At 37.9% G+C, this 25,962-nt stretch overlaps 1 protein-coding gene across 2 annotated transcripts in view; it reads right to left on the reverse strand.

Annotated features, from left to right (window-relative positions):
- Positions 1–25,962, reverse strand: part of LOC150096493 (D-2-hydroxyglutarate dehydrogenase, mitochondrial-like) — a 311,482-nt gene that overhangs the window by 252,776 nt on the left and 32,744 nt on the right. For both annotated transcript variants that reach the window (XM_090408145.1, XM_090408144.1), the window contains exon 2: positions 11,903–12,138. In XM_090408145.1, the coding sequence (XP_090264271.1) occupies positions 11,903–12,138 (236 nt within the window). The remainder of the gene's footprint in view (positions 1–11,902; positions 12,139–25,962) is intronic.

The following is a 25,962-nucleotide window of genomic DNA, read 5'->3' on the forward strand; positions in this document are numbered from 1 at the left end:
ATTCCAAATCCAGTTCACTAACTTGTCATCTAAACCCCGAATTCAAGGTTTCTATTAATAATCACCCCAAGATTGCTTGCCTCTCCAACTTGATCCAGTACAGATCCTCCAACAGATATACAGAGTGCTGCAACCTAAATATCAGCTTATCATGTTGTACCCTGTCAAATGCCTTTGTAAAATCAAAAAGGGACAGAATATGCCTTTCATCATCAAATGGTCTCGTCACTTTATTTTAAAAGGCAATCATATTACTAAAACAAGAGCGGCATCTTAACAAATCCATGCTGACTCTCAGATAACATTACCCTCATCCACCTATTAATGCTGTATATGATCCCTCATTAATTTTTCAAAAAGATCTTAAAAACTACTGATGAAATACAAACTGGTCTATAGTTTGACACTTCCAGTCTGCTACCACTCTCATGTGAAGGCACTATCTTATCCTCCTTCCACTCCTTCGGCACCTTTCCTGCGGCCTGACTCATTGAAAACCCAGGTCAATGGAGCTGTCAGTTCTTTAGCGCATTCTCTCAAAACACTTGGAAAAATCCCATCCAGTCGCCCCCAGCTTTATTGGCATCGAGAGTCTGTATTTGAAACTATATCTTCTTGGACTTCTAAAACTCGAATCTGCCCTATCTCTCTCTCTCTCTCTCTAGTATTAAAACCTACATTTCCAGACTATTATAATTACCTGCCTTATGATTCCATATATGTTTCTTTCTCTCTGATACTTCTGCATGTCTATTCATCTTCCAAGTCTAAACAGCATGGTCACTCTCTCCAACCAGAAGCAGAGATGCCATCTTAGCTATAATATCAGATCTTCTGATACTCTGATCAAATTTAAATGTCCTTTAGTCTTGTGTTCCTTATAGAACATTTTGCCCTAAGACCTGCAACAAGAAAGCACAGCCATGGGCTCACTGTAATACCCCTGCCCCACATCAATTGCTAACTTTCATATGGAAGCTTGTGAGCAACATGCTCTAGATTCCTTTACTTTAAAACCCAAAATCTGACTTACATACTTGACCATGTTTTCATCATCTGGTGTCATGGCTGCTAGTCATTAGGCACTTAACTCAGTCAAATAAACAAACAATGCAAAAGCATACAATTCACAACTGAAATTGAAAAACACACTTCCTTTTCTAGATGCACTTGTCACACATCTTCCTTCCACTGTTTACTGTAAGACTAAACATACTGGTGTTGTGTCTTGAATAAACTAAGAAATGCTTTAACACGTATTATTCAGGACACAACTTTAATTTAACTTAGGCAGAGAATGTGGAATGTTGGCAATAGATTAGAAAGATAACTTATGTATATAAATCAAATTTAAGAGCAAGAAATTGTACAAAATTGTATAAAAATGTTTGTTAGACATAATCTGTAATGCATGTGGGCCAGATATAGAAATCAATGTAAACTGTTAAATCTACTTAAGAACCCCATTTCATACTAAAGTAGCTAAGCCTGTGAGCCAGAATTCAAGAGTCACCTTTAACCGTCCTGTGTTATGCATACAAAAAGGGGGGGAAGGTAGTTACTGGAAAGAGAAACTAAAGCGCTTTCCAAGAAGAGCAAAGTGAGCCAGAATTCAAGCATCACCTTTAACCGTCCTGTGTTACGCATACAAAAAGGGGGGAAGGTAGTTACTGGAAAGAGAAACTAAAGCGCTTTCCAAGAAGAGCAAAACAAGTGCACGTGCGATGTAATAGAGGGAGCTGAATACAATGATGTAAATCCACGCAACCGCGCTGGCGGGCATCGCGATGGCCGAGAAACACCAAGAAGAGAAAGAAAACAAAAAGGCCATGCAAACCCCATTCACGGCCCTTTTTTGGGGGGGGGGGGGGGTTCCTGGTTCCTGACCTCTCTCGGACATAGGTCCAGTCCGCTCCGTCGGAGAAGTTCCTGGATGGCCGTGGAAGGCATTGGTTCATCTGTCACAGCGTTTGAAATGGGCCAAGCTATTTCCTTGGACTAGGATAGCTGTGCATTGTCGTGCAACGGAGGACCCAAGCAGATGCCGTCCGATCTGACGATATTCCCGTGCCACATCCTTTCTTTCCTGTCGAGATTCTATCCATATAGCTGATCAAAGGTAATCAGATGAAAAGCAGAGTGAGGAAGCCTTGATGACCAGACAAGGCAAGAAGGAAGACATAGCATCTAATCAGGGACGGTAAAGTAGACTTTTGTATTGTGAATTCCAGTTATAAAAGAAAGTGATCCCCTAAGAAAATTTGTGAAATGGACTATTATATGGAACTCTAAGAACTATCTAAGATTTGGCTCAGGCCCATTTATTTGAGAATTGTCTGCCCAACAAGGCCAGTTTTATTTCTGTATGAGCTAATAGTAATGTGTAAAGTAATATAACTAATGACCACGTGAGTGTAGAAAGAGTGATAGTTGCCAAAGAAATAATGTTAAGTTACTTCTATTAGTGGTCTAAGCAAGTTTATTTGTGTGTTTAGTTAAATTAGTATTGAACCTAGGACCTTACTTGAGAATATTTCAGATAATATGTTAGCAAGGCTTACTTGTATAATTTCTCAAATTTATTAAACTTGTTTTTTTAAGTACCTGCCTGACCTGATTCTTAATTCATGAATTCAAACAGCTGCTCATAAAATGTAGACGAACTTAGTGGGATGAACCCATGTGTATGAATAAACAGAGTGAGCCACGACTGTACAAAAGAGATTAGTGAACGGAGATACAAAGTTTATTTTAGTCTAATCATCATGTATCATTCTGAGAGAGCCATCCTGGGTAAGAGTCCCATCTATCTTAGGTATTAGCTGGTGCAGTTATAATATAAATTTTGTTAATGCTTATCAGGTGTACTCTTTCAGAATGTTGTGTAGTTAAACTATAGAGAGGCCAATAGGACTGTTTGTTAATAACGGGGAAAGAATTTAGTAGAGAGTAGAATAAGCGTAGCATGTCTAAATTTTAGAAGGTTGTATACGGGAACAAAAGATGAGTACAACAAGATAGTGATAAGAATAAACAGTATACAGAACATATAAGAAAATTAAGTTAACAGTATAAAATAAAATAAATAAAGTAAAAAAATGTAAGAACGAGAATAAGAGCAAAATAACACTGGCCAATACATACACACTAAAAATTAGGACATTAAATTAATTTCATAACTTCATTTTTTAAGATTTGCTCCAGTAAACAAGCAGTTAAACATGAATTAAAATTATAAGCAATATTTTCCTGAAAAATGGCTATGCAAAAATAGTATCAACAAAATTCTTCACAAAACTCCACTTAAAAACAAAAACTATCCAGCTAATTCTCTTTTTACATAATTATGAATAACACGGTTTAGAAAACAAAAGCAATTCTATTTTTACACAACATATTTTGATTTAACATGGTTCAAATGGTGCTTATTTTTAAAATTTCTGTTTGAATTCAGTTCTGTTAAATAGGGTATTTCCATTATGATTATCATTTCCTAGAACGGTACATATGTACTTAAACTTGAATTTTGGGAAACTCCCTCGATGTTTTAAATATCAGGGATTACTCTATGCTACAGAATATAGACAACTGTGGTGACAACAAAAAAATCAATTTTGGTAATTACGATTATTCCCTGAAGTTAAGTCAACAGATAATCCATTATATTCACTTGCTGTTAGTTCCTGGAAGCAGAAGGGTGCAATGCTGATTCCTCAAAGTTAAGTAAGTCTGTTATATGAGGCCAGCCTAAATAAAGCTGCTTGGAAGGAATTAAGCTGTTTCCTAAACAATCATTTATTGTTTACAATTCTAAATGATTACATGTCTTGTGTTTTGTTTGTGCAATAGACTTCATGTCTAAGACCATGGGCAAGGCAATGAAAGGTGTGGATTTTAACATGGTACCAGTGCAGTGGAAGGTAAACAAAAAAAGATTGGATTACAAAAGAAATTTTTAATGAATGGTTCCATCAATGTTTTATTCCAGAAGTTAAATATTATTTGATGGGGGAAAAAAATCTGGACTTAAAGTTCTATTCATTATAGACAATGCGCCTGGCCACCCTTGAGCACCCCAAATAATCCTGCAATGAAAAAGAAAAAAAAAAGTGATGGTCATGAAGAGATTCCACTCACTGCAGGATTATTTGGGGTGCTCAAGGGTCAAAGCTATATAACTCAGAGGACACCCCCACATAGCGATTAAAGGAATGCAGAGAACCGACCAGGGATTCTCACCTAATGTCCAATCCTCACCTTCTCGTGGTGCACCAGTTAGGTATCAACCTGGATACTCAACGGACAAGGATGAGTTGGCAATTTGGGATTTAGCCGACTATGTATTCTTAGTGGCTTTAACCAAAATATAAAATGATGGTACAACATGAAAGAATTTCATGCCAGATGGAGAGTCGCCCGGTTAAACAAAACCCCCATTGTTTTTGCCAGGGAACCAGGGCAAACAGTGAAAAGTCAGTTACTGGAACAAATCCTAAAACTCACCCCAACTCAACATCACCAGAGTTCAAGATCAAGACTATCAACATAAGAAGCCTGAATGGCAATGAAATAGAGCTAGCTGAGAAATTGGATAAGTACCAGATTCACATAACAGGGGTGACTGAAACAAAAAAAAGACAAAAACTGGTGAGATCTTTCTGAGCAATATATACAAAATGTTATATTCAGGCAACGACAATCAAGGAAAAGAAGGAGTAGCCATAGTATGCAACATTAGGCTAATACTGAATACTGAACAGTGATGTGGACAAATATGAGAATGAGAAACTGGACAATGACTTATTTGTGCTTATGGTCCCACAGAAGGTTCAACTAAGGTAGAAGCGGAGGAATTTTTTGAGGCTTTAGAGAAAGCAACTGACACAATGAAAAATGAAAAGTTGATCCTTGTTGGGGATCTAAATAGCAGAGTAGGAAATGATTGTGAGACATACAAAAATATTTTGGGAAAATTTGGAGAAAAGAGCAAAGCTAATAATAATGGCAAATATCTGTTGGATATCTGCTCAGGACATGGACTGGTTATTACTAACACCATATTCCAACATAAAAATGTGCATAAATTGACATGGAGAGAAAAGGCAAGGAATAAGAAAAGTCTTGTTGACTATGTTATTGTTGATAGTGATGTTTTCTCCCTGGTGCAGGAAACAGAGTGTACAGAGGATTTGAAATTGGAAGTGATCACCATTCAGTCTTGAGTAGGATAAAATTGAATTTCATATTGAAAAGAATAACATGTAAGAAAGTTTTAAAGCGAATAAACGTTGAGCAGCTCTCAGATATGAACTGTAGACTAAAATACACAAACATTCTTCAAGAAAAATGAAAGAGTTTGAGAACAGGAACCAAATCTTGGAGATTCAGTGGCATAACCCAAAGAAAACATTGATTGATTCAGTGAGAGACATGTAGTGAGGTGTTAGCAAGGATAGAAAACTAAGAACTCCATTGTGGACAAAGGAAGTTAAAGAGGCAGTGAAAGAAAAGAAAGCATATCATAAGTTCCTGACAAATAAATCAGATTGTGCTCTTAGAGAATAAAGAGACAAATGTAAGAAAGCTAAACCCATTGCAAAAATGACTAAACAAAAGTCATGGGTGACTTTGGTAAGAACATAGAAAATAAATATCAAGAAGGTGACAAGATATTCTGGAGGTTGATGAAGAATCTACAAATGGAGGAAAGAGTGCTGTAAATGCACTTAGAGATGATAAAGGCGACATGAAAACAAGAGAAAAAGATATCCGTGAAGTATGGAGCAATTACTTCAAAAAATTAATAAATGAAACAAGCAGTGATAGCACAGTGGTAAAAAAAACACTCAACAGGCATGTAGTCAGGAATACATATCCATACTTGAAATAGAAAAAGCCATCAAAAGCCTGAAACGTGGAAAGGCAACAGGAGTAGATGATGAGAGCTGTCATAGTACCCATATATAAAAGGGAAATAAAACTGAATGTGAGATTTACAGAAGTATTTCATTACTGAGTGTTCCTTATAAGATTTATGCAAGTATATTTGAGAAACAATTGAAAATGATTGTGGAAGAGAAGCCCGGAGAAGAACATGCTGGATTTAGGCCAAATAGAGGCTACCAGGATCAGATTTTTACTTTATGACAAATAGTTCAGAAATCATGGGAATATAACAAAATATCTTTATTTAAGTTTTGTAGATCTGGAAAAGCCATATGACAAGGTGCCAAGAGAGAAGCTATTCAAAACTCTACAGTTATATGGTGTCAATGGGGCATTATATCAAGCAATACTTGGTCTTTATTTGAGTTATGAGTCAGCAGTTAGAATTAAAGGAGATACAGGACGGTAGTTTAATGTTAAATCTGGTGTCGGACAATGATGTATATTATCTCCTCAGTTATTAATTATCTATATGGATCACATTATGAAGGAAAATGGTATTATTATTATTATTATTATTATTATTTGACACCTCCAGGGAGTCCAAGGATTCATCGAGGGAGGGCACCTGCTCTTCAACTCCATCTCCACCATTCAATCACCAACTGACAGCAATTACACCAATGCCATCTACCACCGACCACAACTGGTATTTCCACAAACAATCACAAACATCCATACCCACGGCAGGATTCGAACCCACACCCTTTTGGCTGGAGAGCGGAAACCCGAACCACTCGGCTAACTAGGCCGATATTAAACCTGATATCATAATTGGAGATGTTAATTTCAGCTCTTTGCTTTATGCAGATGATGTTATACTTCTAAATAAATCCGCTAGAAGTCTGCAATATTACTTGACAAACTGAATAATGTTGTAATAGATATGGTATGAAGGTGAGCAATAACAAAACAAAGACAATGAAAATAGGCAGAAGCATTGAAAATATCAATTGCACTGTGAATGGAGAACTTATAGAACAAGTAAAACATTTCAGCTACTTTGGCACGATTTTTAGTAAAGATGGTAAATTAAATATGGAAATAGACAACAGAATCAACAAAGCTGGTATGACAGGAAGTCAACTGAATAAATTTATATGGAATAAGAGAGAAATTAGCCAAAACACTAAATTAGGTGTATACATGACAGTGTGCAATCCAATTTTAACTTATGGATCTGAGAGCTGGGTTAGAAGTAAAATACTTGACCAAAGATATGAAAGTCCTGAGAAAGATTAGGGGGATGAACAGATGGCATCAATGGCAATATCATATTAAAAAATGAGGATATCAGGAAAGATCTTGACATTGTCAGCATCCAGGAATGCATTAGCAGAGCTAATCTCAGATGGTAAGGTCACTTAAACAGAATGGGAGAGGAAAGATTAGGAAAACAAGTATTCTCTGTCAGGTTGGCAGGAAAAAGACCCAGAGGAAGACCAAGATATAGGTGGATTAATACAGTAAAAAATGCCTTAGAAGACTCCAATGTTATCAGGTCTGATATCTGATAATATTGGAGTCTTGACAGGTAACTGACTTATTTGAAGGGAAATTGTAGATAGGAAATTAGTAATGTAAATTTTTCATGTAGTACTATCATATGCTGTACACCCCTTGAGGGTACATGGCAGGAATTAGATGATGATGATGATGATGATGGTTAATTAAAGAAGTGCTTCAAATGGCTAGTAAATTGCAGTCCTTTTCTTACATATGATCCAAATACTGAACGAGCTGGACAGTTTAAACATGAACTGAGGTCATGTATCATGCAATATGAAGAATTATAGAAAGAGCTAGACAAAACAGGATATCAATGATTAATTTGAGTTCATGATAAAAAAAAAATCAATCTTCAGAATTATTGGACATTAGTGCTAATTTAGTTCCTTTTACTGAAGAAAATGTTTCGTCATTGCAGTATGAACAGGATGGCCAAAGTGATGGAAGTGATTTAATTCCCATCTCACACAAAAGAATGCAGCTGCTATCAGAAAATGATGGAAAATAAAATTTAATAACTAATAACCATATGCACAACTGTATTTGAGCCTTTTTGAATTTTGTTGTATTACTGACACACTATTTTCTTTAAGAAAGATACATATGTATATACATTAAATAAGTATTTAAAATAAAAAAATATTCTATTAAAATTAAATAGTATTTTATTCAATGATTTTCATATGTTTTGTTTGAAAATAACTTATTGTTTGTATCAGGTTCTCATATCTGGAACCATTGTTCTATTTTTTCATATGCACTATATTCTTTTTTAAGTGGTTTTCATTTATATGGATTTTTCTGAAACCAATCTACCATGTAAATGGAGAATTGGGTGTATTAAAATGTAGCCATTCCATACATTAAAGGGATATCAGATAAAATAAACAGCATACTACAGAAATACTTAATACCACCCTGAAACCTTCTGGGAAGGTTTCAGGGTGGTATTAAGTATTCCTGAAAAATTAAAGAACTTATTCAACTCATCCAAGGATCCACATCCTCCAGTGGTCCACACTAGAGTATATATGTAAATATGTGAACCATCTTTAATAAGCCATGTTAGAATGGGACATGTCAAGGAAAGAATAAGTATGAGGAGAAACACTTTCATTAATGGCAAACAAATTATTAATAATTAACATTTGTGATATGTGTGTCCTATAAGTTAGAGTGAATAGCATGTGATCCTTTAAAGTCTAGACATGTATAAGTGTATGATGGAATAATTAAAAAAAAAAAATTAAAACGAGAGCAAAAGAGATTTGTTTGCAAAGTATAAATAACTAACCAATAATAAACAGCCACGATATACATTTAGTAGTTTAGTTAAAAACTACAGGAAGAGACTAATCCAATGAACTAATAATGTTGATCAGCTGGTTTGTTTAGGCATGGCAGAAAGAAATACATGTGGTTTGATGAACCAGCAAATCACCTCATAAAATTTGTTGTGAATGTTATGTCTATTTTCTAAGATTTTTTTTTTTGTTTAGTGAATGGAATCCTACATTCATTTTTTTAATTTATTATTATTTATTTTTTTTTTTTTTAGTGTCAGCGGCTCTTCTCTAGTATTTTGTTGTAGATCAACAACTTCTTATAATAGACAGAAGTATTAATTTTCATTCAGGAATAGAAAAATTTTTACTACATCTGTTGTTTCTGAAGACTAGAATAAAAATGTCTCTACACCATTAAAAACTTTCCAACCTCAACAGATGCTTTACTGGACAAGCAAGAACAACAAGTCGCTTTATCACTAAATACAGTAAACAGACATTTAACATATGTGTACTATATTTAGGGACAATTAGTGTAAATTTGAGTTGTCTCTAACAATGCAGTTAATGGAAAAACACTTCTCTCCCACAGACTATACTGCATGCATGTAAACAGAACAATTTATTGTAGAAGTAAACATTGCAACTAACTGAAGAATTCAGTAGTCTGCTTTCATCTGCTTTCAAATTTTCAGTTCCAGAAAATATGTGTAACATATGTGCAACAGCTGTTAATGATGTAAATTATGAGAGTGCTAATACAGTCACTGAATACAGAAAGCGCTCAATTTATGAAAAGCAAAATGAATATAGCTTGAAATCAATTTGAATTGCAGTTGAGATATTTGATATCATCCAGACACTTAACAAATGCTAATTTTAGAAATTAAATTCTACCAGAAGAGTTGCAACTAACATGCTGTATGACATCTTTAAACACATCAGATATAGCGTTAATGATATCATTTTGAACTGTGGAAGAAGTTCCTTGAAATACTGTTGAAAATCCTTTCCAATCATATCCGACTCTTGTGTAACTTTGTAGGCAAGTGTTCTTGTCACAAAGTATTTCTGGTAAGATTTTTTTTTTTTTTTAATTTTTTTTTTTTACAGGGTAGTTCACCACTGCTTTCCCCAACACCCTATTTTATCTGATCTTAGGACTGGCATATAGATGACTAATAAGATCTATAGCTGGGGCATAATATTCATGACTGTAATCTATGTGTGTTGATGGGACCAGTTTGCCTGTTCTGGGGGACAAAAAAACCCAAGTTTCCAAGTGACCCCCCCCCCACCTTCGTATGAGATCGGCTAACTCACCTTTTGTCAAAAGAGACCAGATAAAGGTTCCTCACTTCACTGACGGGAATCAAACTAGGTCTTTCATCCAAAGGGCTTCATCTATATCTATGGAGCTACAGAAGCTCTTGAAACAGCATGCAGCATCGATTAATCTTTTTAAAATGTCTCTATGTTTTTACCTGTTCATTATGATGGATAACTTCAATTTTTCTTTGTCTGTCAATGAGAGTGTTAATTCTTTCTTTTTCAAACATATTAAGATTTAAAAATGGACTGAACACATGATTGGGAGTGCTCATGTCTTTACACTGCTGCTGCTAAACAATTAAGGTTGAAATATCCATGCTTGTTCCAAACACCTTTCTCCCTGAAAAATAATAAACAAGGCCAACAAAAGTCTTGATCACACTTCACATCATTAACCATTCTACTGTATTGTATTGTGAAACAGAGAAGTTTTTCATGTATTCAGTTTTTGCAACTTTGTGCTTGCTCAGTAAATTTGGAAGAGGACAAGGCTTACCTCCTTCAAATATCATTTATAATATAAATGCTCCCATTTTCTGCCAAAACTTTTGCAGATGTATGACAGAAAACAGGATATTCATTAGATCATCAACATTGTTTCCCATTGTAAAAATGGGCAAAAAAAAAACAGTTATAAATTTATGGAAAATTATATATTAAAAACTTGTCTATATTATATATAAAGACTTGCTTACTACACCAGTTCGCACTTCACGAATGCAAAACAAATGAAACTTGGAAAACAAAAACAGCAACTCATGACAAATGACAACATTCAATTGGATTGGTTGATACAATAGCCAATCACAGTCACTGATTTCTAGGTGCTATTGTCTCAGTGCTCACCTTATGGGTGGTTTAAAACCACTGGAATGTTAAGAATTTAAAATACTGTACCATCTGTAAGTCTAATCAGAGGGCTCAAAAAAGTGCATGTATTTTGAATGCACACCCAGGCTATTAACACAACATGAATGTGATGCAATGTTTACAGGTTGAAAATTGTCCTCTTCATGAAGCATTAGTATATTGTGTTTAATGTTAGGAATCACGCCAAGCCAGGAAACAATTAAAGGAATCTTGAATGGGAATAAATGCAAAAATATATTGGCGATATTGCTATTCCATGGATGTGCACCGCACATCTAGCACACCATGAATATTCACCCCTGATGTGTATTACTCCAGATGATGACCTTAATATGATGGCCAGAATTTTGTAAAATTAAAGTAATTATTCCTAACATGGTTGTAGTCTCCATAATTTACTGAAATAAATGCTGATCACCACGTAACATTAAAGGAAAGGATACAATTTGGTCAGCTAAATTGCAAATTACCGCCTATCATTGAGGATTCAATCAGCATCCAGGGTGCACCATGAGAACGTTAGGATTGGATATAAGGTTAGAAGGTCTTGTTGGTTCTCTGCATCCCTTAGGAGACTATGTGGAGGTCACCTACCAGTTTTGAAGCCTTGACCCATATATTCGTAAGTTGATAAGTACCTGGGTTGATTTTTATGCAGTATTTTCATATAGGTGGTTGTCGACATCCTCAAAGTTGCATATAAGGTGTTCCTCCCCCACACACACACCACAGACACCATGGTAAGTGGACTACTGCAGATGAAAGGATGGATTGGTGAAAGTAGCAAACATTAAATGGATTAAAATTAAGGTATGTCAGAGTTGACCACTTCTTACATGTTTTGTAACTGCACTGATTACTAAAAGCAATACTAAAAGACCAATACAAAATATAAAATTATGCATATTAAAAGAGCTGGCAGGATACAAAAGTCATTTTTGATAAACAATTAAATTTACCTCTGCATGTTTTCAACCAATCAGTATTATAAAATTCCAGGTCCACAGGTTCTGTTATGATTTGATTAGTGCACAACAACTGCTCAAAAAAAGTCATATCAGAATCATTAACCTTGTTAAAAGGACCTTTCTTTATATTTGGATATCTTGCACAAGTCAATTCTACCTTACTGGTGTATGAGCATGATGTATGAAATCTGTAACATCTAATAATTTCAGCTCTCCAGACAGCTAATCTGAATAAAATCCAAAAATCAATTATTTTGATATTAACATGCATTTTAAATATTTACATGAGTAAAATAATGATTTAAATGTTACTTATCAAATAATACAGAACAGTAAAGCAATTCTTATAATGCAGTCAAATGATGACATTTGGAATGAAAAACATACCTCTACTGTCTATGAGTAGAGGTATGTGTTTTAGTATAGTAAACTTTCATAAGGTCATTTTAACTGAAGGCAAGTTAGATGGTTCATAGTGGAACTGTTCAGTCAGAAATTTCACTGTGAAATTTCTGAATCAGACAAACTTGAGGGCACGAAATAGATTCAATGACAGACTGAGAAGACTATTAAGATAAGATTAATTGCACTATCTTGACTACATTCAGGAAGCAGTTTGGCTTTTTATTAAAAGCCAAACTGCTTCACCAAAACAAACCACTAAGCATAATATACAAGTGAAGATGAGAAAGGATAAAATGTCAAAAGAAACTGATATCACAGTGGCTGTTTAACAAATTATTATTGTTATTAAGAGATATGTGTTTTAGTATAGTAAACTTTCATAAGGTCATTTTAACTGAAGGCAAGTTAGATGGTTCATAGTGGAACTGTTCAGTCAGAAATTTCACTGTGAAATTTCTGAATCAGACAAACTTGAGGGCACGAAATAGATTCAATGACAGACTGAGAAGACTATTAAGATAAGATTAATTGCACTATCTTGACTACATTCAGGAAGCAGTTTGGCTTTTTATTAAAAGCCAAACTGCTTCACCAAAACAAACCACTAAGCATAATATACAAGTGAAGATGAGAAAGGATAAAATGTCAAAAGAAACTGATATCACAGTGGCTGTTTAACAAATTATTATTGTTATTAAGAGATATGTGTTTTAGTATAGTAAACTTTCATAAGGTCATTTTAACTGAAGGCAAGTTAGATGGTTCATAGTGGAACTGTTCAGTCAGAAATTTCACTGTGAAATTTCTGAATCAGACAAACTTGAGGGCACGAAATAGATTCAATGACAGACTGAGAAGACTATTAAGATAAGATTAATTGCACTATCTTGACTACATTCAGGAAGCAGTTTGGCTTTTTATTAAAAGCCAAACTGCTTCACCAAAACAAACCACTAAGCATAATATACAAGTGAAGATGAGAAAGGATAAAATGTCAAAAGAAACTGATATCACAGTGGCTGTTTAACAAATTATTATTGTTATTAAGAGACTTCCAGGGAGTCAGGGACTCATCGAGAGACAGGCCATATACTATACTATATGCACCAGCTATCATGATGTTCTTAAATTCAAGAACACTATACGCACCAGCTATTATAATGTTCTTGAATTCATTCACACTGCTTTTACACACACATCATCTCATGGCAATCCATTCCAATCGTGCACCACTCTACAAGAGAAAAATCTAGATCTCATTCCCTTCTTAGTGGCATTCATTCTCAGTTTCCAAAAATGCTCTCCTGTCCTTTCCCCCCACTCCATAAAATAAAAAATTCCATTAACTGAAATCCTGTATGACCCTTTCAGAAGTTTGTAAATCTCAATCACATCACATCACCCCTCTTTCTCCTGTTTGCTAGTGTCTGCAGTTTACAATTCATAATCAGTATTCCACAATTCTGATATCATTTTTAACACTTTCCTTTGCACTCTCTCTCCATTGTGTCAGAATCACAACAGAAAATCTGGAGATCAAACTTGCACACAATAGTCCAAATGAGGTCTTATTAACGCCTTGTAAGGAGCCAAAATGACCCTTATCATTAGATGTCAAAGTTCATTTCAGCACTGCAATTATCTTTTGAGTTATATTTGCAAATTATTATATAACTGTTATATGGATACTCACAAAAGATGTTTACACTACTCCCACTGGAAATCCATTCAGAAAACCCACTAGTTGCTGAGAGAAAAAATCTTGGCAAACAGTGTTTCTAAAGTTTCCAAAAGATCTCTTCTAACTACTCTTCCTCAATTCTGTGGATAATCCCTCAAATCTTTCCTTACAGAGATAGGTGAAATCTTACATATAATGAAAGATTTAATCTGTCTCTATCCTATAAAATCTTTTCACCCATTTATATGTCTATCATATCACTTCTGCCTATTTATCAGGGTTTGTAGTCCAGATTTCCTTAATCTGATTTCATCATTTCCCAGTCCTGATGTGATCTTCACCTCTATACTCTCAAGTGTTTTCACATAGACTGCTGAAGACCAGTACTGGTCTTCAGCAGTCTATGTGAAAACTTTATTTCAGGAAGACGTTGGTGCAACTTTATTGTTGCACCAATGCCTTCCTGAAAAGATTACTATTATCCTCTGTGTCATCTCCACCACTTTTGCAATGTGGATCCTGAACTTAGTGCTCTCCATATTTACTACTGCTCCAAGATTCTATCTCAGCAGTTTCTCGGAGCAAAATCTGCACAATATTTAGAATTCCAGAAGATATTATTATATCTGCTGAAATCCTCTTCTGGAGAGTGGTACTGAAGAGACAGCAGTGGTGTGAGAGATGAAGAGAGAAAGGGAATACAAGAAGAACAGGGAAACAGGGGTAGCTCGGGGGTTCTACCTTTTTTGGGGGGTTCAAAATTTAGAAATTGTCAGGTAAGCAGTAAGATCATACACTCAATGTTAGGCAGATGATTGAGGGATATATAAGGGTTAAAGATAGCAGACGGAGGCCAACATATGTAATAAGGTAAAGGAAAGAGTTGTGACCACTAAATCAAATAGCATTATACAAAGGGGAGATAAAAACAAGACAATAACAAATGGTGCAGCAGTTGGCAGGATGTGTTTGATCCATGGAAAAGGGAATAAATTAATCAAACACAGTGAAGTGGTGTCAGTCACATGAGAAGAAAAGAAAGGATTTTAATTTTGGAAGGGAAAGTTTGAAATTTAAAAAAAAAAAAAAAAAAACTTTATAAGCAAAAAGGATAAGTATGTCGCTACCAACCAGCACAGAGCTTAGTGACCCGGAATTTTTCAGGAGTATCAAACCCAGCAAATTTTCCCTCAGTTTTCCAGTGAGGAGACCGACGACGTGAGTGCTTTCTTTGACTTCATCAAAGAACTCAGAAGGATAGGGCAATGGAGTGACTTCCAGTTACTTATACTGCTTCGCAGTAAGTTAACTGGAAGAGCAAAGAGTTTTTTCTACTCCTCGCCCCTCCTGAATCAGGCAATGGATTACTAGAGATTCAAATCGATCCTTATCTCTCAATTTGCCAAGGCCAAGAGCATAGGACCGAATCTCTGAAAACTCCAGAAGATCGTTCAGAAGGAAAAAGAAGGTGTCTCAGACTACTATAACAGGTTGCTCAGTTTTGCGATCTGAGCAACCTGTTTTTTCATTGAGCATACCTGAGGATGAAAAACGCCATTTAGAGTATAATAAATTTAGTTTAATCCTTTATCCAAGTGTGAGCAAACAAAGTTTGCGCCTGGAAGTATCTTCAGGACTGGGGTAAGGTGGTACAACACCAGGGCACTCCTTGCGAAGGTGGAGCAAGCTACCAACACTCCTATCTCAGTATCTCCCATAATGCAAAACACACCTCCTTGTGGATATGTCTAATGTTATGCATTAAGGGAAAGGCCACAACCCAGACTAGTTTCGACCTTTATTGAGGTCTCTTCAGTGGGAGCCAGGCCCAAGTGGAGATACCAGACAGAAGCATTAGCAGGTCATCTCTACCTATAGGAGTTGCCAAATGGTGTGCCCACCCTTTTTTAATAATTTACTCTGGATTTAGAGAAAGATGTTTAAAGTTTATTTTTCACTTGGTTAGAGTATAATAAATTTAGTTTAATCCTTTATCCAAGTGTGAGTAAACATTCAACGCCATTTAGAGTGGGCTGTTTTTCAGCATTTCCGAGTTGGTCTGAGACAGGAGCTGAGGGAGGCAGTATATGCAAAGGGAATAGCAGATCTAAAGGAGTGTTATGATGCCGTGATCGAGAAGGAGCAACTCCTTGGGGATATATATCCATCTGCAACTGTGAACCAAGTGAATGCTATAAGGAGCAGTGGAGAAGAGAGCAAATGCCTGAATCTAGCTAAGAAAGAGAATTGTCAGAAGATGCAAGGGAGTACGGAAAGAAATAAAATCCAAACTGTTTGCAGTGTTTCACTACTGATACCTGCAAACCAGGCAAAATCCACTCCCCAATTGAAAAGGAGGTAGAGAAATTACAGCAACCTTTTATGCAGTGGCTCAATCAAGTAGTCAGCATGTTGACGATAGATCGCTCCAATTAACAGAAACCTCTGGAGTCATAAGAGAACAAGATCACTGACCTAATACATGAGGAAGTTCAGAGGTTACAAAAACCGTTATTAGATAGAATGGAGAAGGTAATGGAAAAACTTAATGATTTGTCAGCCAAATGTGGGTTGGAGTTTCCTTTGTCTTCAAACGGAGAAGGTAAAAGAGGCTACTGTCGAGAGATTCCTCGGTGTTATAGTTGTAACGGACTAGGGCATTTGGCTCGAGATTGCTTTATAACATCGGACTCCTCGAGACACAGGTATCAATCCAAGGCCACGTCCCATATTTGTGCCAGACCCGTTGATGGTGAGGTAAGACAAGATGTGGAAGGATTCAAAGGAACAACAGCAGAAGTGAGGGTTGGCAGGAGGAATCTCAGCGCACTCCTCGATACAGGTTCTCAGGTCTCCCTGATCTCTGAAAATTATTTTAGGAAACTGGGGGCTGATGTGAGTATGAGAACTATGAGGATAAAGAATCCAGTCAAGCTTTTGGGCATATCTACCTCCATGATTTATGCCATAAGATACATTCTTCTCATTGCGCTATCTTCTATCGAAGGTCAGCGACCATCTTGGCGAACAAACCTCGGTCTTGTGCTAATCTGAGCAGTTGTGCACTGCTCTTTCCTGTCCATGTCTTGATGTTGTCAAACCATGATATTCTTTTTCTTCCTCTAGTTCCTTTGCCATCAATTCTTCCTACCAAAATAGTTTGTAGAAGTTGGTATTTGCTGTTTTTCATGATGTGGCCAAGATATGATGTTTTTCGTTTCTTGATTATTTGTACAAAATGTTTAGCTTTGCCAATGGATTTTAAGACCTCTTCATTGGTAATTTTTTCTGTCCATGATATCTTTAGCATTCTTCTGTATAGCCACATCTCAAAGACTTCGATTTTCTTGATGGTTGTCGCCTTCAATGTCCATGTTTCAACTCCATAGACAGAATAGACCACACGTAACATTTCAGCATTCGGCATCTGACTTCCATGTTTAGGGCTTTATTGCAGAATAGTGTTCTCATTTTCATGAAGGACTGCCGTGCAACTTCAATCCTTGTCTTTATATCTATTTCTGGATCCCACCGTTCATTAAGCCAACAACCAAGATATTTATATCTTGACACTTGATCAATATTTTTCCCGTTGAGTGTCAGTTTCATTGATGAGGCTGGATGTTTGCTGATGATCATGTATTTTGTCTTGTTGATGTTTATATTTATTCCCATTCTTTGGCTTTCTATGTATACTCTGTCAAAGAGTTTTTGGAGATCCATAATGTTATCTGCAATTAGCACGGTGTCATCTGCATATCGTAGGTTGTTAACAATCTTTCCATTTATTGTGATTCCCTCTGGACATTCTTCCAATGCTTTTTTAAAGATTACCTCTGCGTATATGTTGAACAGGAGTGGTGAGAGCACACATCCTTGTCTCACTCCTCTTTTGATGTTAATATCACTGGTGGTAATGTTGTCTAATTGAACGGTAGCTGACTGATTCCAATACAGATTTGTCATTAGTCTTATGTCTTGTTCGTCTAGCCTTGTTTGTTGAAGGACTTCTATTAAGTTAGTGTGTCTGACTTTGTCGAATGCTTTTTCAAAATCTATGAAACACATAAAGACAGATTTCTGTTTTTCTATGCATTTTTGTATCAATATTTGGGTACAGAAAAGGGCCTCTCTAGTACCAAAACCATTCCGAAAGCCGAATTGTGTTTCACTTAAGAGTTTCTTCACTTTTTCTATAAATGCGATTCTGAATTACTTTCAAAAATATTTTTAATGTTTGGCTCATTAGACTAATAAGTCGGAAGTCACCACAGGAATTCGCTTTGTTTTTCTTTGGGATAGTGATAAATGCAGATTTGAGCCAATCTGATGGAAATTCATCACTTTCATATATTTCATTAAATAGTTTTTCAAGAAGTTTGATGTTATCTGGTTCTATTAATTTTAAAAATTCTGTTTGCACACCATCTGGCTTTTCCTGTTTTACTTGTTCGTATAGCATTCTCTATTTCGCATTTCATGATTGCTGGTCCTTGAATGTTATCTTTTATATTTATAGGCTTCTGTCTAGTATCATTGAAAAGTTCTGTTACATATTTTATCCAAATCTGTGCTTTATTCTCTTCTTCTAGAACTATTTTTCCATTTTCGTCTCTTACAGACACTATTTGCTTTTTCCTCAGTTTTCCGGAAATTTCGTTGATTTTCTTATACAGATTGAAATTATCATGTTTCTTCTGAAGCAGTTCAATTTCAGTACATAAATTTTTCATCCAATTTTCCTTGGCTTCTTTTATTTTTTTCTTGATGATGTTATGTGTTTCTGTATACCTGGCTAGGTCTTTGTTTTTGTACATTCTTCTTGTATCAATAAGAGAAAGAATCTCATCTGTCATCCATTCCTGTTGTTTTATATTATTCACATAACCTACTTCTTCAATACTTGTTGTTACGATGGCATTCTTTAAGCTATTCCAAAGAGATTCCACACTTTTATTTTCTTCTATGTTAATCTGTTGTAATCGCAGGTTAAGCTGTGTCTTGGCACTTTTATTTATGTTCAGGTCTTTCAGTTTTTCTACATCAATTTTCTTTTTCTTCTTTTGTGATTTTTTAGCTGATTTTAATCTAAGACGTACTTCTGCAACTATGGGATTGTGGTCTGATGAGATATCTGCTCCAGGATAAGTCTTTGCACTCTTTATACTACTGTGGAATCTTTTATTTATCAGTATATAATCAATTTGATTTCGGGCAATGTTATGTTGGTTATCTTGAGGCGATTTCCAAGTGTACAGTCTTCTGGGTGGAAGTTTAAACCAGGTATTTGCTATTGTTAGATCTTCTTCCTGACAGAACTGGACTAGGCGATCTCCTCTGTCATTTCTGGTGCCTAAGCCATGTTCGCCAACAATTTCTCCATCACCCCCTCTTCCTACTTTTGCATTGAAGTCACCCATCACTATGTTTATATCATGTTTCTTTGTTAGGTTTTTAATCTCTTTTAGGTGTTCATAAAACTCTTCAACATCTTCTTCACTTTTGTCAGCTGTGGGTATCATCCAAGCATATAAATATCATCCAAGCATAAGCTTGGATGATATTTATGTTAACGGGGTTTCCCTTAAGTTGTAACAGCATTATCCTTTCAGAAAATGGCATCCAATTTAGTACTGATTTATTGATTTCTTCATCTACTATTACAGCTACACCATGTCTATGTTTGTTCTCATCATTCTCAGAGTAATACATTGTTGTATTATCTTGTTGACACTTTCCAGATCCTGGCCATCTTGTCTCGCAAATTCCCAAAATCCGGATGCCCAGCCTCTTCATTTCTCTTGTGGCATTTCTTAATTTGCCAGCTTCATACAGAGTTCTGACATTCCAAGTTGCAATTTTAAAAGTGGACACCATTTTGAGCCCGGAGATTCTTCGCATCCCTGTCCCATTTAAGGGACGCCGGGAACTTGGGGCCAATTGTAAGGGTTTGCTCGCCATGGTGGTTGTTCTGGAGATAAGGTAGAGCAGTAGTTTCTCCGTTTGCTTTCTGCTCCGCAGTATTATAGACGTACACAATATAATCATATTGCCATCTGCAAATCTCTGATCACAAGCTTTTCCGTCATCATTTGGCTTCAACCTTGTGTCAGTACTGACAATGCTGCTTCCCAATGTCAGGGGCAGTGACCCCAGCAGGTACTTATTTAATGGCGGCACTACTCGCCATGTCACTGAGTTGTCATTGGGCTTTGTGAGGTTTTAAGTGAGACAGAGTTGCCACTTCTGCTCCCCCACGCCCTGATAGCTCAGTCGCTGTTGGTCCATGGCTGCTTATTCGCCAGATTGCTCTGCTTATATCGCAGCTAGCTTCCATATCTGAAGGCTGTTCCCCGATCCGCCACCTGGGGACGCACCCGGTAGTAGTCAGTTCTGCCCTGGGATAAGATACATAAGACTGAGATTAGAAATACTGGGGTTTGGTCTACATGTTTGGCACAACTTCCTGATCCTTCCCGGGAACTCATTGTCTAGTGAGGGATTGATATTAGGAGAAGATTTTCTAAGGAAGCATGAGTTTGCATGTGACTACTCCAGAGAGAGCATTCGATTCAGAGGAAGAGAAAAGAACGCTTTAGAAAACCAGAAACCAAAGGAAAAAGGGGAGGGGCACGTAACTGACATTCAGCCAGAATCAGACATCACAGAGGTCAGGAAGGGGAAAGAAAAAAACAAAACAGAGATAAGTCAAAGGGGAGAAACAGAAGAAATTAGTCTAAACAAAGATAGATGCTCCAATCCAAATGAACGAGTTGTGAGGGCCGTAACCAATCATGATCATCAAGCCTCGATTGAAGCTCCAAACGCTGATAATGAAATAGCACTAAGGAGGGAGACTGAGGAGAAATATTTTCTCGGGGACAAAATTTTTTTAGAAGGAGGGAGGGCGTTTGTTAGATCTGAAACGGGCAACCTCACTCTAAATGAGGTCACCTTTCCAGAGTCTAACAGAAGATATCCATTAAATGAGCATACTTATCATTTGGCACAATTTAACTGTGTTTTAAAGGAAATAACAACTGGCAAATTAGAATAAGAACTGTTTGTAATTAATTAAAGACTTAATTCTATATGTTAGTCAAGTAAATATTAGTTTAATATCCAACGTTTCTCTGACTGATATCTGTCAGCATTTTCAAAGGAATACATCCTATCGCCTTATTAACATCAAGGTTATTTATTTCCTCAAATACCTCCAGCTCACTCACAGTTAAGCTATCCTCTCATATGTCCTCTACACTCAAGTTCCTCATGATTCCACCCTGATCAGGTTGAAACACACTTATAAATTGATCACTGAATACCTCAATTTATAAGTGTGCAATTTATAAGTGTGTTTCAACCTGATCAGGGTGGAATCATGAGGAACTTGAGTGTAGAGGACATATGAGAGGATAGCTTAACTGTGAGTGAGCTGGAGGTATTTGAGGAAATAAATAACCTTGATGTTAATAAGGCGATAGGATTTGATGAAATATCACAACACATCTTAAGAGAATATTTCAGGGAACTGGCAGGAGCATTGGCATGCCTGTTTAACAAGAGTTTTGCAACAGCACAGGTTCCAAGGGAGTGGAAGGAGGGTAAAATTGTTCCACTGCATAAAGGTGGTGATAAGGCTGTAGCTTCAAATTATAGACCGGTCTGTATATCTGGAGTTGTGGTGAAGGTACTGGAGAGATTGGTGAGAAGTAGAATGGGTTGATAACAGCAGTATTCTCTGTGGTTATCAGCATGGATTTGTTAAGGGGAGATCATGTTTCACTAATTTACTTATGTACTATAACAAGGTGACAAATACCTTGGACAGAGGAGAATGCATATACAGTGGTGTACTTGGATTTTACAAAGGCTTTTGATAGACTGCCACACGATAAGCTCTTAATTAAATTGAAAGAGATGAGATTGGATAACAGACTTCTGTGTTGGATCAGTGACTGGCTGTCAGATAGGTATCTGAAAGTTGTATATCGGGGTGCAGTATCTCGAAAGAGAAAGGTCACCACTGGTGTGCCACAGGGGTCAGTTTTGGGACCATTGTTCTTCAATTTGTATGTTAATGAGATTGGGTTGGGTTTAACTAGTGATATCCAGCTGTTTGCAGATGATGCAAAACTGGGGAGAGCAATGCACAGTCAGGCTGATGTTAATGCCTTATAAGAGGACTTGAATAGATTCCATGAATGGGCAGGTAAGTGGAACTATCAGTTCAATGTTGCCAAGTGTAAGGTTTTGAGATTTGGTAAGCAACGATGGGATGCAAAGTATACACTTGGTGGTGTTATGTCTAGTTTTTATCTCCCCTTTGTATAATGCTATTTGATTTAGTGGTCATTACTCTTTCCTTTACCTTATTACATATGTTGGCCTCTGTCTGCTATTTTTAACCCTTATATATCCCTAAATCGTCTGCCTAACACTGAGTATATGATCTTACTGCTTACCTGACAATTTCTAAATTTTGGGGCTCCCAGAAAATACCTATTCCCTGATCTCTATAAGTCATCCACATTCGCTCAGACAAATTTATTTCCTGCGCCAGCCTGGGCTTTAAGGACAGAGTCAAACTCAGCCTAAGGATGGTTATAGAGTGTCAGATGCTATTAATATAATTCACTTGAAATCAGAAGCCATAGGTTTTCCTTTTCTGTTTGCAGTCGTGCCCACTTTCCTTTCTTACTTAGGATATCCCTGCACAAGTATATGATCACCAGGTTCATAATTTTTATGAAGGGTCTAGGTCAGTCAACATGATCAGAAAAGCAAGCATGGAAGAAGGTAACAAACAAATTTAATGAATTCATAATTAATTACAATACAAAGACAAAATTGATATTAATGCTAGGTTAAAACTTTTATGTTTCTCTCACTTTCTCATTCTTAGATAAACATGGATTTCTTAATCTCTACAACACAATTCCTTCAACTTATCAAATATTTAGTTTACAACTTAACAGAAGCCAGCTAGGTATTTGGCACATTATTAATCTCCATCGAGTAGATCACGACAGAATCTCCAGTAAGTTAATAGTTCTCAGAATTCAGTCTAATGGTATAGAGTCATTCACACATATATTAATTCTTCATGCTTATCCTTATCATAAATTCGAGATACAATTTCTTCCGTTTCTGCCTAACATCAGTCAAATTCTCTAAAGGGCTAGAATATGTAAAAGTACTTATCTATGCTATCATAGGTTCTTCAGGATTTTCTCTATCCTTCCTTCTTACGAAGTTCTGGCTGCCTTGGGTCTGTTGCCACATGGGAATCACGTGCTCTCCCTGGATCGGGTGCTTGGTTTCTTTACTAAGGATTTACGTCGATGCTATTCCTTATTGACGACCTGCGTTCAAAATTTGCCATGCTCTGTGGCAGTGCCATACTGGGATTTCTCAGAGATCACCTCTTAAAGATAAGAACTGAATAACGATGACCACTCGAAGCACACGGTGAGAATACAAGAACAAACAAAATGGGGGGGGGGGGGGGTTTCAATTCTGTGTTGCAGGTTTTATACGTTCCCGAAGAGTGCTACCTTTCCGAGTTTGATCTCTCCTTTCACCCTTCCGATTTGTCTCCAACTGGATGACTTCACCGATCCTCATATGGGGCTTTCCAATTCTGGGAATGCATGCGTCTTGATGTTTTCTTAGAGGTAGCACCCATGGACGCTTACACTGCTATTGTAGTATTGGGCGACCTTCGCCCCTTCTTACCAAATTATTGGCATTCTTTCACGTGTAGAAATTCACTGATAATTATTCTCATGTGAGTCCTTTTTGTTGACTTAGAGTTACATTAAAGTATAAACACACTAACTACAATACAAACAGTTTTTATTATTAAAACCAACCACATGGTTTAGGTATGTTGACGGCATCTTCATCATTTGGAATCACAAAAAAGAAGAATTAATAGATTATCTAAACAAAATTAATTGCTTCCACAACACCATCAAGTTCACATTGGAACTAGAAAAAATATAATATACTTCCATTCCTAGACGTCCTTATTAAGAAACAAACTGACAATAGCATCAACCTGTCAGTATATAGAAAACCTACTAACACTGGATGCTACCACCATTTCAACTCGTCTCACCACATATCCCAGAAACTCAGCATTATCCATATGCTCAAAAAAAAAAGAGCTATACAGTGTACCACAGACCCTGGCGACCTACAAGAAGAAGTAATGAAAATATCCAAAGATCTATCTTTAAATGGCTACCCTACAAGAATCATCAACAAGATTTTCTTTAGTGACATACTGCAACGACAATGAGATGAAACCCATACATCAGCTCTATAGTGTGGTTAGTAGTTGGAAGGGGACCAATCGTTCGATGCTGTTGGCACACTCTCCCTTGATGAGTCTTTGGACTCCCTGGAGGTGTCAACCCCCCCCCCCCCCCACCCCCCCCCCCCCCCACCCCCCCCCCCCCCCACCCCCCCCCCCCCCCACCCCCCCCCCCCCCCACCCCCCCCCCCCCCCACCCCCCCCCCCCCCCACCCCCCCCCCCCCCCACCCCCCCCCCCCCCCACCCCCCCCCCCCCCCACCCCCCCCCCCCCCCACCCCCCCCCCCCCCCACCCCCCCCCCCCCCCACCCCCCCCCCCCCCCACCCCCCCCCCCCCCCACCCCCCCCCCCCCCCACCCCCCCCCCCCCCCACCCCCCCCCCCCCCCACCCCCCCCCCCCCCCACCCCCCCCCCCCCCCACCCCCCCCCCCCCCCACCCCCCCCCCCCCCCACCCCCCCCCCCCCCCACCCCCCCCCCCCCCCACCCCCCCCCCCCCCCACCCCCCCCCCCCCCCACCCCCCCCCCCCCCCACCCCCCCCCCCCCCCACCCCCCCCCCCCCCCACCCCCCCCCCCCCCCACCCCCCCCCCCCCCCACCCAAGGAGTTGCTCCTTCTCGATCACGGCATCATAACACTCCTTTAGATCTGCTATTCCCTTTGCATATACTGCCTCCCTCAGCTCCTGTCTCAGACCAACTCGGAAATGCTGAAAAACAGCCCACTCTAAATGGCGTTGAATGTTTACTCACACTTGGATAAAGGATTAAACTAAATTTATTATACTCTAACCAAGTGAAAAATAAACTTTAAACATCTTTCTCTAAATCCAGAGTAAATTATTAAAAAAGGGTGGGCACACCATTTGGCAACTCCTATAGGTAGAGATGACCTGCTAATGCTTCTGTCTGGTATCTCCACTTGGGCCTGGCTCCCACTGAAGAGACCTCAATAAAGGTCGAAACTAGTCTGGGTTGTGGCCTTTCCCTTAATGCATAACATTAGACATATCCACAAGGAGGTGTGTTTTGCATTATGGGAGATACTGAGATAGGAGTGTTGGTAGCTTGCTCCACCTTCGCAAGGAGTGCCCTGGTGTTGTACCACCTTACCCCAGTCCTGAAGATACTTCCAGGCGCAAACTTTGTTTGCTCACACTTGGATAAAGGATTAAACTAAATTTATTATACTCTAAATGGCGTTTTTCATCCTCAGGTATGCTCAATGAAAAAACAGGTTGCTCAGATCGCAAAACTGAGCAACCTGTTATAGTAGTCTGAGACACCTTCTTTTTCCTTCTGAACGATCTTCTGGAGTTTTCAGAGATTCGGTCCTATGCTCTTGGCCTTGGCAAATTGAGAGATAAGGATCGATTTGAATCTCTAGTAATCCATTGCCTGATTCAGGAGGGGCGAGGAGTAGAAAAAACTCTTTGCTCTTCCAGTTAACTTACTGCGAAGCAGTATAAGTAACTGGAAGTCACTCCATTGCCCTATCCTTCTGAGTTCTTTGATGAAGTCAAAGAAAGCACTCACGTCGTCGGTCTCCTCACTGGAAAACTGAGGGAAAATTTGCTGGGTTTGATACTCCTGAAAAATTCCGGGTCACTAAGCTCTGTGCTGGTTGGTAGCGACATACTTATCCTT

Source organism: Typopeltis vanoorti, chromosome 18, assembly GCF_054136105.1.
Source record: "Typopeltis vanoorti isolate ZY-2024b chromosome 18, IOZ_Tvanoo_1.0, whole genome shotgun sequence".
Taxonomy (NCBI): Eukaryota; Metazoa; Arthropoda; class Arachnida; order Uropygi; family Thelyphonidae; genus Typopeltis; species Typopeltis vanoorti.